The sequence below is a fragment of the Abramis brama genome (genome assembly GCF_963993115.1).
Source record: "Abramis brama genome assembly, chromosome: 6".
Taxonomy (NCBI): Eukaryota; Metazoa; Chordata; class Actinopteri; order Cypriniformes; family Leuciscidae; genus Abramis; species Abramis brama.
In genome coordinates this window covers 12,601,189-12,620,176 of record NC_139968.1, presented here as the reverse complement: position 1 = coordinate 12,620,176, position 18,988 = coordinate 12,601,189, and the positions used below count along the sequence as shown (strand labels likewise).

General features: G+C 34.4%; 2 protein-coding genes across 6 annotated transcripts; both read left to right on the top strand.

Moving 5' to 3' along the window:
- Positions 1-587: 587 nt before the first annotated feature.
- LOC311085071 (V-set domain-containing T-cell activation inhibitor 1-like) lies at positions 588-9,778 on the top strand. 5 transcript variants are annotated; one of them, XM_084117482.1, is made up of 6 exons: positions 591-1,398; positions 6,573-6,619; positions 6,783-7,103; positions 7,278-7,378; positions 7,473-7,584; positions 8,715-9,778. In XM_084117482.1, exons 1-5 carry the CDS (start codon positions 1,388-1,390, stop codon positions 7,563-7,565), a joined length of 573 nt encoding a protein of 190 aa, XP_083973608.1. In that variant the 5' UTR covers positions 591-1,387; the 3' UTR covers positions 7,566-7,584; positions 8,715-9,778. The 5 variants fall into 5 exon arrangements, 4 of the variants coding, with proteins under 4 accessions (XP_083973609.1, XP_083973610.1, XP_083973608.1 ...); XM_084117481.1 differs by having other exon boundaries at positions 594-1,398; positions 7,473-7,567; XM_084117483.1 differs by lacking the exon at positions 7,278-7,378 and having other exon boundaries at positions 588-1,398; positions 7,473-7,567.
- Positions 9,779-12,884: 3,106 nt separating this feature from the next.
- Positions 12,885-17,373, top strand: LOC311084661 (uncharacterized protein). The gene is made up of 6 exons (XM_084116845.1): positions 12,885-12,975; positions 14,993-15,096; positions 16,159-16,482; positions 16,566-16,694; positions 16,901-17,002; positions 17,169-17,373. Exons 2-6 carry the CDS (start codon positions 15,072-15,074, stop codon positions 17,174-17,176), a joined length of 588 nt encoding a protein of 195 aa, XP_083972971.1. The 5' UTR covers positions 12,885-12,975; positions 14,993-15,071; the 3' UTR covers positions 17,177-17,373.
- The last annotated feature ends 1,615 nt before the right edge of the window (positions 17,374-18,988 follow it).

Here is an 18,988-nt window from a genome sequence, read left to right as displayed (position 1 = left end):
TCTTTTATTTTGATTACATATGCCTATATGAGCCTTGCCTATGAACTCATAGGTTTAGGACTACGGCTAAAGTTTTAAGGCTGCATTTGTTGAAAAAAGCAGAGTTAATTTCTCCTATGTATTAATTGTTTCATAAATTAATTCATAGACTCATTTGTTCATACATTGTGTAAACATCAACACTAACACTGATGATTTTTATTGCTTTGTGATTTTTATTGCTTTGTGGTTTTCATTTCACAAAGTGATTTATTACATAAAATATAGCCTATATTTTTTTTTGGCTTTTCCACCTTTTGACCACAAGATGTCGTTAGTGTGCACCGTGTTGAAAAGCTTCGAGTAATGAACCAATTTACGATACACTTGAGTGGAAAGCCTCAGTGCTTCACAAAGCTTCATTTCACCATCACTACAAATTACTAGACAAAAAATTATATCCTGAGAAAAGTGGATTTTGAGGGGTATTTCGCCATAGACCTCCATTCATTTACTCGCCTGCGAGCGCCCCCGCATGGACAGAGACGTGTTACTGTAGCCAGTCCAGAAAACGGAAGTAAGCAGAGAGTGCCTCTTCCTATTAGACGTTCTCTGACACTGTGACTGCTTCATGTGTGATGTAAAAATAAATAAATAAATTGATACAAGCTTCGAAGCCTCTGTGCAGTTTATTTCAGACTGGCGCCATCAAGCTCCTTATTCGGATTAACCTCGCAAAATGACGGTATTGTTCCTCGAACGCGATATTTCTGCAAACAAAATGTTTTCTGTGGACACTTAACCTGTGCACGTGACGTTGGTGATGTGAGAGAGCCCATCAGGATACTTAAGAGAGAAATCCCCGAACGACATATTTATTTGTCCGTGATTGATATATTAATGTGTAACGTTTCTATTAAGCTTGATTCGATCTGTGAGAAAATGTTCTCAGCTGATTCCACGTGAACTGAATTGGACTGCTGTCTGCTAAGCATGTAGGTTTTAAGTGTAAAAAATGTTGCACACTGCTGTATTGTAGTTTACATTTTGTTTAAATTATGGTTTTCATTTGTTTATCATTTTTTGTTAATTGTTTAACAGAGAAATGAATGTAAAGTGTATTATTAAATTGTATCAATGTGTTTTAATTGTATTCTGTTTTTAAAGTTATTAAAAAATATTGCAAATATGTACAATAAATTGTATTTTCGTCATGTTTAAATAGGATATTGAGACGATAGTAAAGTGCTACAGCATAGGCTAGTCCAGCTGCTTATTTTTTTTGTCTAAAAATAAAGGCGTGGGCAGTATAACTTGCACTGCACCGGAAGCAGCAAAACAACATTTTTGAGCAACATAGTAGCCTACTGTTTGAAATTTGCCTAGCCTGCAGGATCGGTTGGTCACGATGGCAACCTGGTATGTTTGTCTGAAATTTTCGCTTGCAACACCTGTTTTTCCGGAAGCTAAGGGAAAGGGTAATGCAAAAAAAAAAAAAAAAAAAAAAAACTTGCAAACAGGTCAATGTGTTTTGAATAATGCATCGTTGGAATAAGTAAACTATTACTGTTGCAATATTTGTGTTAGGTTAAATGTAACATATAGCCTTTTTCTGAATAAAATACTACCAAACATAAGATAAATGCATCGTTGGAATAAGTAAACTATTACTGTTGCAATATTTGTGTTAGGTTAAATGTAACATATAGCCTTTTTCTGAATAAAATACTACCAAACATAAGATAAAATTGGTCTCTTAAGCCCAATGCGTCACCGAGGCCTCTGTTTTGTTGTTGATAACGGATATACGCCCTGACAGCACAAGTCTGGATGACGTGTTTGCAACTTTTAACATTACGCTTCTTGATGACGCTGCGATAATCTTTTGTTCCTTTGCCCGACTGCCACATCTCATCTGCCAAGCAAAACATCGCTGCGACATAACGTTACTTAGTGTTTTAACCTATTCTGGGTCAATTTTAGGGTAAATTGAACATGGATTGAAAGGGGTGTTTTAGATCGAGAGGACATGTAAACTAAACGTATGACGCGCGGAACGACTTGTTTTTCCAGTCGAATAAAGTGTCATATAACAGTTAAATGAGTGTCCCGTCATTATTAAATCCTCAATCATCTGACAAATATTTGTGCAGTGTGGGTTTGTGCGTGGGTATGTCAAACAATGATTTACGATTTAAAGCTTGTGACATATAAACGCGCACACTCACACGATCACTTTATTTAACCGTTAAGTTAGTTGTCATGTAAACGCTAGTTCAGATTCATCAATCGGAATGAATTCAGTCCGACTGAAACAAAAGGTGTGCATGTAAACATAGCCATTTCTAAACCTCGCCTTCACTCTTGCGCGCCGCGCTCCATCTCTTCATCTGAACGCTTTCTGTTTTACGCTTATCTGATTCTGGTAGTGTCATAGTATGGCAAGCCGTTTTTACATTTAATCATTTCAACCTACTACCCACTAAACATTGGACGTCGGATAGACGTGCAGATCATGTCTATATTGGATCCGCCGGTCCATGACCAATTCTGGACATCTATTCGATGTCCAAACTAGGTCCACTATTTGGACGTCCAACCATGACCCAACTTGGACGTCATATTGACGTTCAACATTGGACCTTTGAACTGGGTAATTTTTTTGGACGTCATTTGGACATCTATGACAGGTGCAGGAAATTTACATGATTACTATAGTGTAACGGTTCACAAAATTCACGGTTCGGTTCGATACACTTGTGTCAAGGTTCGGTACGTTTTTGATACAGCAAAAAGAAAGAAATGCCAAAGAAATTTCCTTAATTTATTTTTTATTGTTTTTTTTTAATTAAAACTAAAATCATAAAGTATGATATTTTTTTACTTTGAGCAATTCTAGAGCTGTAATTGACTCTTCTTAGGAGCATATAAAACAAAACAGCTCCTTGGAAAAAAATTAAATGTAATATTGAATTAAATGAAATGTAAATGTAAATGTAAAAAATTAAATGTACATTTGATGTTGGGCAATGTTGTGGTCGCGCCGTTCTCTTACATTATGAACGCGCTTGCCACGCGCAACGCGTCTACATTTGAAATAACGAAATTTTGGTCAGCAGGAAAAATGGTCCAACGAACCGTTCGGTTTGAAAATGCGTACCGAACACCGAACCGAAAGCCTCGTACCGAACGGTTCAATAGCCTACGAATACGCGTATAGGCTAGCCTACTCCTGATTACTTTGTAATATTTTTATTTTATTTACAAATATCAACATTGTTATTATTAACATGATTAATACATATGAATACAGATTATTTATATTTAAGATCATTTTCCAATAACTCCATTTGATCGTCTCAACATCAGGTGTGTGTGTGTGTGTGTGTGAGAGAGAGATTATTCTTTGGAAAAGACTTATCTAATAAAACACACGATCCACAGCAAGCCGACCCCGTCTCCTTCCTTCTTCCCACAAACGAACTTTTGTGGACGGACGTCAACATTAGACGTGCGGAAGACGTCGGAAAAAAGGCGTCACAGTCTGCACCTTCAGGGGAGCAAAATTGGACGTGCAAAAACGACGTAGAAAAGACGTCGTTTCGACGTGTCTGCGCAGTGGGTAGTATCTATTTTCATGCTACTAGTGCTTATTCTTTAGATACTAGTGCTTATTTATTAGATACTAGTAGGGGAGAGCCAGGACGATTGAAACGTGGGACAGATGAAACACTGAGATTTCCTTAAACCACTCAAATGTGCGTCAAATTTCGTTAGCACGTACAGCACGCAATGCCTACCATACCCGCGAAAATATTTCTTCTTTACGTTATGCCGTTTTGGAGTTAAAGACGCAAAACTGTTTTTGAGTGCGGTGAGTGAATTCTTTCGTGCGGTACTTTTTTTTGGACTGACAAGTTGTATTTATTTATTGAAACACTTGTTTCAACCGTCCCGACAGCGCATCCTGCCAGTTAAACCTGGTCATAGCCTATACTGTTCATAGATTCATATACTGTTTCTAGACTTTCTTTTAATGCAAATTCATTTTCAATTACGCAACACGTTATCTCTTAAATAATCATCAATTGTCCAATCTTCAACCTTCAATAAATTTAATTTATCGTCTTCTGGTTGACCTTGTTTTCTTCATAATAACAGGCTATTCAACTAGCAAACACTCAATATGACTCAAGGAAGAAATTAAAGAAAATTAATTGTAAACGGATTTGTCTGTCTTCGTTAAAATAGCCCATTAGAAAGATTACAAAATGCGAATTGGCTTATCGCCTATTGTTTATTGGGCGACAGAACAAAAATGGTTCATATGAACCTTTAAATGAAAATAAATTACAAAATATGTTTGTAACAATATGTACATAAGTTACTTGTCAGGTATTGTTCACAAAAACAAGTATTAGATGATTAGTTGTCGTTTAAACTGTTATGTTTCATCCGTCCCACCCCTGTGTTGCAATCGTCCAGCTCAGACGGGACGATTGAAACAAAGCACAACTACTGTTCAAAGTCAAATTTTACTTAAATCATTCTATATTTGTACTGAATAACACTATACTAAGAGAACACATATGTGAGTTGTTGATCACAAAAAAATAAAAAAATCTATCTGTAACCTTATCTTAGAAAACGACGTTAATCTGAAAAGTGTTTCAACTATCCCGGCTCTCCCCTACTTATTAATTAGCTACTAGTACATATTTATTAGATACTAGTGCTTATTCTTTAGGTACAAGTTCTTATTTATTAGATACTAGTACCTATTAATTAGATACTAGTACTTATCCAATATATACTAGTACATATTTATTAGATACTAGTACCTATTAAATAGATACCAGTACTTATTTCAGTAGTGACTATAACTATTCTTTTGTTACTAGTAACAAATCATTTTTTGCCATTGACTTCTGGGGATCTGTCAATCAGATATCAACTATTCAGTTCTGACTAGTATGTATTCCATTTGTGAATAAATAGGTACTAGTATCTATTTAATAGGTACTAGTATCTAATGACTTAGTACTAGTATTTATTGAATAAGTACTAGTATCTAGTAATAGGCACTAGTATGTAAAAAATAAGTACTAGTACCTAATAAATAACTACTAGTATCTAATATATATGTACTGGTCACAAATGGAATACACACTAGTCAGAACTGAATAGTTGATATCTGAATGACAGATCCCCATAGAAGTCAATGGCAAAAAATTATATTTGTTACAGTAACAAAAGAATAGTTAGTCACTATTGAAATAAGTACTGGTATCTAATGAATAAGTACTAGTATCTAATAATAAATACTAGTAACTAATGAATAAGTACTAGTATCTATTGAATAAGAACTAGTACCAATTTAATAGGTACTAGTATCTAATAAATAAGAACTAGTATCTAATGAATAAGTTCTAGAATCTAATAAATAAGCACTAGTACCTAAAGAATGAGCACTAGTAACTAATAAATAAGTACTAGTACTTAATGGAATATATACTAGTATCTAAAAAATAAGTACTAGTAGCATGAAAATAGATACTATTCGGTTCAAAGGATTAAATGTTAAAACGGCTTGCCATAGTCGTCGTGGAACTGCATGTGCAGTATGATAGGAAAGTTCCACTATTCATGATGGGGGGCGCCCACATTCGAGCAGATGTATTAATAATGCTAAAATCTTAATGGTTATAGACAGGCCATACAATATATGATAGAACACTAATAAGTAATATATGATTTATATAGGCTTCTTGGTATTTGTCGGGGGTCCCCAAATTCCCCGGGGCTAAGCGGCTGCTTACCTCACTTATTGGTTAAGTCCGCCCCTGATGACTTATTGATCATATCATATCATATATCTTCATATTTTTTATTTATTTATAGTGCATTAAAAACAATAAAATGGCTCTTATAACAAATATGTCAGTATAAACATTAGGCCTCTATGAATTAATGTTTAGATTTTTTTTTTTAAACTGTAAACATTGAGACAATGTTTGTACTTACCTTTACATGTCCTCCTGCAATATTAGTCTGAGATGACGGATCTTATGGTTCAAAATGGAGATTAATTCTTTCACCAGTTTCTGTCAGGTAACGTTAAAGGAATAGCCAGGATTCACTTGGTTTCTTGCAGCAGAACTTTTTGGGATCTCTAATTTAGGCTGTTTAAAGTATCAGCTAATTCACCTACACAAATGCACAAATCACTATTACAAGTTTTACAATCCTTTCGTCATAAAGATAACATTCAGAAACTGACGAATCTTTTTAATGTTTCATTTAAGACAAGCTTTATGAGATGCAACTATACTGTATGGTGAGGGAAAACTAGGAAATCGGCTACCATTAACCTGGCAATTAATCACTATTTTAACTAAATAAATAAAGTTATGGTGTGATAAGATGTTTATTATTACTATTATTGTGATTAAATTATTTCATACATTTGTTTGGAAAATTACCCATTTTTGCTCTGCCCTTGGTTTATCCTTGTAAAGTTTCCATTACCTTGACCTGTGTTTCAGTGGATTATGTGTTGATAAATGTAAATTTAAACTTTTTTGTGTTTAAAGTTCAGCAATAATTTTCTTTCACCTGATGGCCTTCTGCACAATTCAAGGTGAACATTAAAGTTTAACAGTCATTCAATATATATATATATATAAAAAATAATAATAAAAAAAAAAAATTATATATATATATATATACTGTATATATATATATAAAATATTATTTTTACCTCTCTTGCCTGTTTCATTTATTTGATCTTCTCTCTGTTTTAGTGTGCCCAGAGACCATTGTGGGTTTTATTGGTGGCTCCATTGTTATTCCTTGTTCTTCTGAAGAGCATCAGTCTTCAATTCAAGACATCACTGTGCGTTGGAGACAAAACAGCCTGAATGTGTATGACATAATTAATGGTACAGGATCAGTAGAGGGGCAGAATCCAGCATTCAAGAACAGAGCTGAAACCTTTCCTGAAGAATATCTGAACGGAAACTTCTCGCTCAAACTCAACAGTATACAAAACACTGATAGAGGACAGTATATATGCTATATCATAAAGGAATCAATAAAGCGGAATGTCCGTCTTACCATTCAAGGTATGTAAAAACAAAATGATTGACCGTTTTTTTTCTTTCAAAGAGTAACAGGATCTTAATGTTATAATTGCATGACCACACTAGTTATATTTCAGCATACTCTCTTATGGAGCAACATTCAAGGATGCATTCATGTTTCCATGTTGTTTTTCTTTTGAACTTTTCTAATGACAGATAAACCAGTAAGAGATAGCTTCAGCCAGGGAACAAAACCACAACCTGAGATGACTGTAATCATTATTTTCGTTCTTTGTATTGGCTTTTTTTCTTTAGCTGTAAGTACATTCAGCATGCATGATCAACATGAACCTCATATTGTAAGTAAGTTTCAGTTTCTAATTAAATATTGCAATGATGTATGTGTTCCAGAACTTCACCACAGAACATTCTATGCAACTGCATGTGCCGGTCCCAAGCCCGAAGAGAAGAAGGAGGGGCTGGAGAAGGATGCCTTTACTCTGATAGTAAATACATGCTCAGAGTGTGCTCACTATTTCACTATTTAAACTTCTTGTTCTTCTTCCGAGACATTTCTGAATAGTATCTCCTCCTTGAGCTTTCAAGCTACAGTAGATAAAAAGTCTGCACATCCCTCTTAAAACAGCTGATTTTTGTCATAAAATAAATAATATCAGAACTTTTGCCCATTTAATGTAAAAACTACAACCTACCATAATGCCATAGTGACAGAGAGAAAACTAGTACATTTACATTTTATTTTCATCTTCTGCTGAACAAATCTGAATGGCCTACTATTGCAAAAATTACTGTGTATAATTATTTTGTATATATTATACACACATAGTATGTATATATTTAACAAATATTTGCATGTGTATACTGTATATTTATACATCATTTATATTATATAAAATTATAAATATTTTATATATAAAACACATTTTTCTTAAATATATACATGTGTGTGTATTTATATATACACAAAATAATTATACACAGTAGGCTACACACTTATGTTAACAAATTTTTATATTTTGGATGCAATTAATTGTGATTAATTGGAATATAAAAATAGAATATTCTAATATTCAAATAAAACGGATTTGAACGGAACTACATTTTTGTATTTTTAACAAGATATTTTCTTGCAGTTTCACACAGCTCATTTTATGGTAAAACAGGGGTGTCCAGTCCTACCGCCCTGCAGAGTTGAGCTCCAAAATAGAGCTCTTACTTATAGAAAATTAAAAGTTGTATCATAAATCGCATTATATGATTGATTACGGATGGAGCTAATGCCAGCAAGACAGAGGACCTCAAGGGCTAGTGTACTCTTCTGCAGTGAAAAAATACAAGAAATATATATGCCTCAATTTAAGGACACTTAGACATGTCATACATTCAGCATATTTAGCATGTTATTATTTTTTTTGCATCAAACAAAATCGCAGAAACATTGTTGACTTGGGCCTTTTTTATACCCTAATAGGGCAACGTGTCCTGGGCGATATTATTCATAAAATTCAAACTATATCAAATATATAAAAAATAAAATAAAAATTCTTTGCAAATGTTTTACTTAAGTCCAGATGATATTAAAAGTGACATTGATGATCATTTTCCACTCTTGCCTGTTTCTGGGGTTAACAGGTTTCACTGGTTTTGGACACAAACGGATATTTTTTGACCGGATCTGCCATCCGGGATCGGATCTGATATTTCTGATGTGGAAATCCATTGACCTAGTCGGCAGGATGTAGCAATCTAACAATTGGATCAAAATCTTTTGTGAGGTGTTTAAAACTCTTGTTGAATTATTTTCAAAAGCTTTATTACAGGACTTCTGTGTTGCTGTGTCTACATTGATAAAATGTATTTTGTTATTCTATTATTCTAATGTTGTTGATAAAAACATCTGCTTTTTAATGTGAATATATATTTTCAAATGTATTTGATTTACTATAAGCTAAGAAATGTATTGAATATTTTATAACTCAGATTAAAAGTGTATAGGTTCAATGTGTAATGAGTGATTATAAACGAGGTATTAATCAATGTTTTTCCTTCTAAATATCAAATGAGTTTAATGACTTCTCTTGAGATTTTACTTTGTTATACAAGTTACCAGTGTGATTACTGAAATGTTATTTTCATGTATTCTTTAATGTGTCTGTATTTGATATCTGAATGCATTAACAGTGCTTGCTCATTTAGCCCTGCTTCCAGAAATGAAATAGGGACTTGGTTTGTGTTTGTGTTTGAGAAAGGTCTTCAACGTGTTAAAACACATAGGGGTCATTGAAGCCAATAGTTTAAGGGACCATTTCTTTGTTAAAGCCTTAGCCTACTTTCCAGTTAGACTAAAGTGTAGCTCTCCTTGAGAGAAAGAACGCATTATCTTGATGTTTTATGAGGACTCTCCTGTTTATAGTTAGAGCGATCTGGAAGGTCACGACGAGCCTGACTTCAGGGTCCGAGTGTCAGCCGCCTAATAGATGGAGATATGCTTCAGTCTATCTGTATATGTGTGGAAAATTACTATGTTTATCTTTTTCTTAGCCAATCAGAAACGGCAACATTAGACTGTGGTGAAGGGTATAATTGCTGTGATCTTTGTAACAGTAAGCGAGGCGGCCTACAAACTCCTGTGTGAGTCTTGAAGCTGATGAAACTGCAAACTATCTTCAGTAAATATATTCGTCAATTTATTATAATTCTGACTCCGGGTCTTCTTTCTTACATCTGGTCCTTGGGTCCTAAACTGTTACCCCCTAACACTTGTGTGTAGTACAAATGATTTCATAGGTTGAATTATTTCATGTAGAAAACTTACTGATTTTTACTTAATTTTTACATCAATTGGATAACGACTGCATTACGCCACTTATTATGGTTTCATTCCAAGTAAATGTGGTAACATGAAATACTGAGTTGAATTTTTTATTAGCTTATTTGTAAGTCAGCCTAAAGTCAATTCAAGCCACCTAGCAACAAGAAAATGTCTAAACATACAGTAGCCTATTAAAATATTCAACACATATGAATCCAAATTTATATGGACAAACAAAACTGCTAACTCCAACTTGAGTGAGAAAAATAACAAACTGTTATGTTTGGTTAAGGTGTTAACAGTGATTACTTTAGATTAAGTCACCGGGTTTTAGCGTCAGGGACCCCTATGGGACCTCGTGAAACGTAAAGAAGAGCGCCTCCTGCAAGGTGTGTGTGTGTGTGTGTGTGTGTTCAGCAGGGGCGCCCTGGATCGTTTACTACTGTTTGCAAAGACTCACCTATTTACATCAGGGATGGGCAACTTCGGTCCTGGAGGGCCACTGTCCTACAGAGTTTAGCTCCAACCCTGAAAAAATCACCTGCTTGTAATTTTCTAGTAATCCTGAGGACCTTGATTAGCTTGTTCAGGTGTGTTTGATTAGGGTTGAAGCTAAACTCTGTAGGACAGTGGCCTCCAGGACCAAAGTTGCCCATCCCTGATTTACATTATACATTTCATACTATAAAGCACAAAGAACTACCACCGTATTATGTGTTTTTGAACATACCTTAGATTAAAGGTCATGACTATGGTAGCCTAACCTATATTACTATTAAATACCATGACACATGAATTAATAGGCCTACCACGGTATTACCATATTATCATCTGATACCATCTGTACTGTAGTACTACTCACTGTTAGTCTCTTATTGGCCTATTTAGCTGATCCAGCCATGGAACAAACAAAACAAGCCTTGAAAATTGATAAAAAAAATAAAATAAAAAGAACACATATATTATACAGACACTTGATATTTAATTGTATTATCTGATTTAACTAACTATAGTTGATTGCATTTTATATTTTATATTTACTTACAGTAAAACGTTTGCTATGTGTTTGCAATTCGTGTTTTTCTCTTTTTTAAGCACTTTGGCCTGAGTTCTTGTTGCATTCACACTGTTCTGGCCAGCAGGGGTTTAAAACAGTGAATCATTTTGCGAAGCAATTGGTTCAATTGATTCGAAGCTTTGAAAAGCTTCATTTCTACCATCACTACTAAAAACGTCTCATGATTCTAGCATTTACTGCTGAAGAGTGTTGGCATGTCATGCTTTTGCTGTAGAATGCAGCTCTGATACTATGTTGTATCAGTGATTAGCATAGCATTAGAGCATTAGGTCAGTGATTAGCATGGCACTGACAGAAGGAGAAACAACATCAAACACTAAATAACTAACCCTGGCAACATGGCTCTCTTTTGACCAAGAACGGTGAGAGTGAGAGAAGTCAGGCGGATGCTTCAGTTTGAGTGGGCTTGTCCTGGGAAGCTTGAAAACCCCTGGTTGTCTAATCTAATCCATTCACTTTTTAATATGTATGTGCAGTATTTTTTAGCTGTGACTATTAATAAGTTTGACTGTAAAATGTTTGCTTAAAAAGTTTGGTATGTGATGTGTTCTGTAGCCTATATAATCCTGTTGAAACCTAAGAGTAAAAAAATAACTTTTGGGGCCTAACAGTTAGTTTAGTTTATCATGACAAACTACATTTTTAAATAATATTTTTTTTTTCCAAATATGGTTTCTGTCATTTTAGGTTGTTTTGATCACGCTGATGTAAGTTCAAGTGTGAAGTTCAATGAGGAAACTGTTTACATGACACCATTTTCAACTTAAAACGGAAAACTTTTTATGTGTTTTGGCCATTCATTTGCATGAGAACAGCGTTTTGGGGGCCTAAAAAAACGCAAGCTTTTGAAAACGGGTTTCAAAGTGCAGTGTTTTGAAAACTATACCATTAACGGTGTCATCTACAAAAACCTGAATATGTGAAAGCGGTGATGTCACGCATGTGTATTACCTGTTCAGTCTAAAGGTGTGTAGTGTTTCTTTACACAGTGACATCGCCATCTACTGGCTTGGCATGAATAATACAGCTTTTTTAGTCATTTCTGTGGATCCTTGTGAACGGGATCATTCTTACAATGTTTTCGTCTGTACGCAAAACAAAAGCAGAGCAAAAACTTTTCAGTTTTTAGTACATCGTTGTTGTGTAAACGTACCCTAAGTCAACATACACGTGCAGGGAACAGAAACAATAAAACCAAACCAAAACTCCTCAAAGTTAACACATGGCACCTCTCTGCCTGTTTCAAATCAGTTGTGTAATAATCTCCTTCATTTTTTCAGTTCTAAAATTGACAATGTCCATAATTCATGCTACACCTGTTTCCTCTTCAACACTCTGCTTGCCTAGTTTCTCAGGCACATCTTTTACTGTTTTTCCCTCAAATTGCTTACTAGGGAGGTGTCACATATGAAAGCCACCACTTGCACGCTTGATTCGTGCAAAATTCTGCTGCTAGGATCTTGACTGGAGTCACGAGAAATGAACACATCACTCCAATACTGAATTGGCTCCGAGTCAGGTCCAGGATTTTAAAATCCTTCTGCTCACATGTAAGGCACTGCATGGTCTGACCCCTCAGTATCTGTCTGCGCTCCTAACTATATAAATTCCAGTGTGTTCCTTTGTTTTTTCTTTTACGCTTTGTATTTCTATCTTCGTATTTTTATTTATTTTTCTCTCTTTGTATTTTTTTTATTGTGTAAAGTGCCTTGAGAAGCTGTTTTAAGACGCTATATAAAATAAAGTTTATTATTGTTATTACAGTTACACATTTTAGCGAGGCAATAGATTATATACATTATCTAAGTGTATGAACGTATAGAATAAAAGACTGCACTTGTGGTCAGTCTAAACTTGACTTTAACTTCCTCTTGATGTGGGTAAAATGAAGCTCTAGTCTGAGGTGAAGCTCATCTCCAAAGAGGTGTGAAACAAACAAGACTGCATCAGGAAGTGCCCTGCCAGTTGTTTTAACAAAATGAGGATTATGCAACTTCCACTCTGTGAGTGTTACAAATTATAAATATCTTTTTTGTTTACTTTGTAATCATGTCACTGTATATTTATGATGTTTTAACAGCCTAATCATTTCATTTTCAAGAATACACCTAATGTTTTTATATGTGTATGATTGTTTATCTCCTGCAGATTTACTTATATGGTGTCAAGCTGCAGAGACTTTTTTTCGTTTTTTAAACTAAACTAAAAAACGAATAAACGAGCTGGTTTTCATTTCTCGTTATTTCATTCCAAACAGGAAATCAAATGACCAAAAGATACACGGACCAATAAAACAATAAACCAAGTATTAAAATTTTTTAGACTTTTATATGTAATATAGTATGTATAATAATAAATACTAAAATAAGTATTTTTAAATTCCAACATTGAACATCAAAGTAAGAAAATAACTCACCGCCATTCATGTTAAACATTCACGTTGTTGAATTTGAGTGGTTCACTAGTTTTCACACAATAATAAACTCCTAATTCATCAATGGTGATATTTCTGATGAACAGACGACTGTTAGTTTTCACTGAGTATTTGTGTTTAAAGATGCAGTTTTCATAGTCACCTTCTTCAACTGTGCTAAGATAAGAGCGTAAGATCAACACTGGAGGATCCGGTAATTTCAGTTTGTACCAGAAAATCTCCTTTATATCAAGATCACAGGTTATAATCACATCAGATCCTAAAGTTACTGGTGTGTTTGTTAGACTCTCTGTGGCTTGATACAACATGATCAGATCTATGACAGAAAGAAAAACACATTTATTAAAATTTAAAATATATGTGATCATTCACACATCTCGAACTGTGAGCGGAAACACAAACCTCGACCACACAGACGAGAGGTGAAGTCAGAGATGAACTCATGATTGCAGTTATTTATTCATTTTACATTCCTGAAATAATTTAGAAAATAATTCTTCCAAGCTTGATTTGTGTAATTTTTCTGACAAAGTGCCATTTGAAAATGTAAAGAATATACATTTTTGAAATACTACAAAAGAAGGTTAAACACCAGTGTCTATGTGGTCAAACCAGTAATCCAGCATTACAGGAGAGCTGCAGTTCCTCTGCTGTCCTCTAGAGGCGCTGAATGGAAGTTTCCCACCCAGTTTCACCGCTGGATGGCAGCTGTCACCAGGCGGGAAGGAAGTCGACCGGAAGTTGAAGTCGGCCGGGTGCCGACATCTTGTAGCAGAACTTCACTTGCGTTAGCATCCCATTGACTCCCATTCATTTTGGCGTCACTTTGACAGCGAATAACTTTACATCTGAGGCGTTTAAAGACTCCATTTGTCCATTATTTATTTCTAAAGATACACGACAATGTATAAAATGCTCCATTACCTTGTAGCTTATGTTATGGACCCGTAGAAGCAGTTTTTGTAAAAGTAGGCTAACGATTGCGTCATAACCACGCGACTCTCTGTCGCACACTAGAGAGATTACCGTATGGACGGGAGGAGAAGCTCGCGGGCAATCGGGGGGACGTGGAGGCAAAATGACAATATAATTAATCAGAATACCTAGCAAAAGTTTCTCCTGCTCCAAGCTTATGGACAATTCCTACTCACACTCTCCGTCTCTGCAAGATTCGGAAGGGAATGATTCAGATTTCTTTGGCACAGCTACTAGAAGACAGACGGGTTGCTCACGTGGTCCGTGTAACGCTTTGCTTGGTTTGAGTCTGCGCGTCAGGAAAGGAAGTGCTAAGAAATCGCTGAAAATGGGCTTCACTTGTCTTAATTGAGTTCCAATGGGGTCGCTGTGTCCATTTCTTTTACTGTCTATGGCTGTCACTCGCTGACTCTATTTTTCATGTTCGCTGATAACATCACATTTTCATAAGCACATGTCACACATTCACATGTGTCATGTATATTCGCTATAAGCTATAACACTTATTGTGCTTATTCGCTATAAGCACAATAAGCACATTCGCTCATTTATTGTATTTATATGTTGAGAGAACTCGATCTCGATCTGAACTGTGTCTGTCTTTGCTTCAGAGCTGCAGTAAACTTCATCTGAACTTCTGTGAGGAGGAACCGATTCATATTGAAGTGCTTTAATCACGACAGTAACAACATGAAGATCATTCAGCTTCAGCTCTGTGAGTTTATAACATGATATTTACACTAACAGTCAAAAGTTTTGGATCGGCTTTTTTTTTTTTTTTTTTTAAGTATCAAAATTAAAACAAACTTTTTGCTTAAAACAAGCAAAATTATCTGGGGTAAGAAAAATGATGTTGTTTCTGTTTGAATTAAGATTATTTTTCTTACCCCATGGACAGATAATTTTGCTTGTTTTACTCACGTAATTTTGATTTATTTCCCCAGAAAACAAGACATAATATCTTATCTAATTTTACTTATCTAGTAAATGCATCTTGATTTAAGAATTTTTAGATATTTGGACTGGAAACCAGACAAAAATACTAAGAAAAGCATTTTTTGCAGTGTGCATTTATTTGATAAAAAGAAAACAGTAATATTGTGAAATATTAGTATCATTTAAAACAGCTGTTTTCTATGTGAATAATAGTAAAGTGTAGTTTATTCCTGTGATCAAAGCTGAATATCCAGCATCATTACTCCAGTCTTCAGTGTCACATGATCCTTCAGAAATCATTCTAATATGATTTGATGCTCAAGAAACATTTCTCATTTATTATCAATGCTAAAAACAGTTATTTACTTTTTTATTTCAGGATTCATTGATGAATAGAAAGTTCAAAAGAACAGCATTTATCTTAAATAGAAATCTTTTAGAAATCTCTACACAACTGTTTTCAACATTGATAATAATAATTAATGTTTTTTAAGCATCAAATCTGCATATAAGAACGATTTCTGAAGGATCATGTGACTGAAGACTGGAGTAATGATGCTGGAAATTCAGCTTTGATCACACGAATAAACTAAATTTTAAAATAGTTCAAATAAAAAATAGTTACAGTATTTTAAATTGTCATAATATTTAACATTACTGTTTTTTTTAATCAAATCTGCAGTCATGGTGAGCAAAAGAGACTTCTTAAAACATTAAAAATCTTACCTATCCAAAACTTTTGAACGGCAGTGTACATATGATTATTAATCTTGCAGCTGTTTCATTATGTTATGACTTCATAATGAGCAATCTTCATTGTGATGCATGTTTTATCTTATAGATGTGTTAATCTGTTGTCGAGCTGCAGTCTCAGATCAACTCACTGATTCGGGATCAAATGTGACCATAAACTGTGATCTTGATGAAAATGAGGTTTATTGGATTTTACTGAAAACACCAGATCCTCCAACAGTGATTCTACGATCATTCCTACCACCAAAATCACCTTTTTACTTAAATAATGCATTCAGAAAGAAATATTCTGTGATATTTAAACATCGTCTGGTTATTAATAATGTAACCGCTGATGAATTAGGAGTTTATTACTGTATGAAAACAGGCACTCCTCCAAAACTCAGCAACAGCACCAGACTGCACTTCACCGGTGAGTTCATTTACTCTTCCAGTGATCAAGACATTGATGCTCACATGTGTCATTTACTTCCTTCACTTTTTCTTTCTTTCCAGAATCAACTCCACTGACTGAGTGTCACAATCATACAGCGGTGGAGTTTATTGATCAGAATCAGACACAATGGCAGATTATGATCATCATATCTGGACTGATGAACGGGCTTCTGCTCATTGTGCTGATCGGTGAGTGACTCTTCTTTAAGAAAACTAAATCAGGAAATTAAATATATTAGTGTGTGGTGCCATTTGTAACAATATAAAGATGATCTCAAATAGACAGGTGAAGTTTTTTCTATTAATTCGTTTTTTGACTATTATTTTGCTTGTGTCTCCATATATACTGTTACAATTTAAGGATTTTTAATCTGAATTCACCGTTTCATTTTTAGTTTCTGCAGTTAGAAAAACTGAACGGTTGGAAAAACACATTTATAATGCTGATTTACTGCTGACAAAAGTTATGTATCAGCCTCAGGACCCAAACCAGTCAGGTACATTATATGAAATCATTCATATCAATACTAATATTCATCACTGTAACTCTTGTATAAGCTGATGACCTTTTATTCCAAAAAACTAAAGTAGCCTTTTGTTTGGATTAGTTTTAGTTGAACTGCAGCTGAAATGCTAATATTGTTTTCTCAATATTGTTTTCAGGATGCTGAGAGGGAATTTATGAGCTGCATAAAATATTAAGCATCCAGATATGTGTGACTATAAGACATGTTCATAAAATATCATGTGCTTCACATTGTGCTTCATGTCAAAATATATTGTTTTACAGTGTAATATCAGGAGTATTGGAGAGACTGGGGCTGTTTTTTTTTTTTTACTTTTACACCAATAAAATATTTGAAAATTTATTATAAAGTCAGTTTCTTTGTGTGCACAAACCTTAAAGACTTGGCTACTGAATGTTTCTATTGGCTGGGAATATTAATATTAGGAGTTTATGATTTTATGAACTCAATCACACATTACGCATCATTGTCAGATTCATTGATAAAGGGCCTTTCGTTCATTTTGATGTTTAGTTAGTTTATTTAATTCAGTCAGAATATAATGTAAATAAAAATGTAGACATGTGATTATAGTGAATAATAAATTAAATGGAAAAAAATAAAGTTGTTCTTTAAAAATGGCATGAGTAATGGACCATTTTTATAATAATAATGTATTATTATTATATTTTTTATGACTTCTTGTTTTCAGAATAAAAAAAAAGATACAGGCTACACATGTGGTTAAACTCAACTGAAGCACAAACCAAAACCAGAAACATGTTCCAGTTTGGTCATTCACAACCAGTGATAAACAGAGTCTGTCACCTTTGTCTAGAGTTGAGGTGCAACTGTGAATTTTCCAATGCCTTTATGTGTTTATGTATCTCAGTTCTCACAGTTGTCTAAACCTCAAGTGGAAACAGCAGCATTGCTTTGTCTGCATTAATGTCCTAGAGATTGACAAGTGTTTTAATGCATGGAAATCACCTTCACACTAGATACTGTTATATCACTGTGAACGTCCAACAGTTAATGGACTGCAACTGTCATGGCCGCTTTACATGAATCTAGAAACATTCTCAGAGAATTTGAAAATAAATAAATAAATGCTTTTACATAGAAGTGGAACAGAGATAACGATAAAGATAGAGATTGGGAGGTTAAGAGAACGCAGACATTGAGGGAGGTGGACATTGCATTGGTTACGAAGTGTTGATCGTAACCACTTCGCTATTGTTTTGCATCATCATCATCATCATCATCTAGAGTGTCGTATCAGAGAAATTGTGAGTGTTTATTTGAGATTGTGATTTGTGATTTTGAACCTCTGTTTATCCTTGTTAACTGACCCACGCCCGTTTGACTACAGTATTGGATTCTGTTTTGCATTGTTTGCTACGTACTTGCACATTTATATCCCGTAAATATTTTTGTATATATTTTTGACAAATTAAGGGAGGTATAGGGGTTTTGACGTCACTTTATTTTGTTTACATTTTACTTTTCACATTGTTTTTGGTTTAAGGAGGTATGCAAGTTTAAGTTTTAAGTTTTATGTTTTCTTTTTTTTTTAAGGAATTGTAGAGGTTAAACAAAAGTTTGTCTGCCCCTGACGCTAAACCCCTTTGGAAATAAACATATTTTTTTAAAATATATTTATCTCTGGTAGTGAGACTCCTTTTCCTGTTATGGCCGACCCCTAGCGGTCGTAACATTGGCCCAGCCCTAACATGCTGAATTTTGTAAACAAACAATTTGCTGTTCACTGTACACAAACGATACACTGTGATTTCTAAAAAGTTCCTTATATCATTTGGTTATTTGGTCTCTTATGTAAATTTTAGGGTTAGTGATGTCACTAACCCGGGAGGAATGTCGTGTAGTCCCTACCAGCCGTTTGTTGTATCCCTAAATAAAATATTTCTTTAAAATCTAATTTCTTCCTTTGCTTTGAACTTTGAGTGTTGTAACTTT

Excerpts from the sequence above, each read along its gene's own strand:
- LOC311085071 (XM_084117482.1), top strand. Across the intron at positions 6,620-6,782 it reads GGCCTTCTGCACAATTCAAG|TGTGCCCAGAGACCATTGTG; the intron begins GTGAACATTAAA and ends TCTCTGTTTTAG. Across the intron at positions 7,104-7,277 it reads TGTCCGTCTTACCATTCAAG|ATAAACCAGTAAGAGATAGC; the intron begins GTATGTAAAAAC and ends TTCTAATGACAG.
- LOC311084661 (XM_084116845.1), top strand. The coding sequence starts at position 15,072 with ATGAAGATCATTCAGCTTCAGCTCT. Across the intron at positions 15,097-16,158 it reads GATCATTCAGCTTCAGCTCT|ATGTGTTAATCTGTTGTCGA; the intron begins GTGAGTTTATAA and ends TTTATCTTATAG. Across the intron at positions 16,483-16,565 it reads CACCAGACTGCACTTCACCG|AATCAACTCCACTGACTGAG; the intron begins GTGAGTTCATTT and ends CTTTCTTTCCAG.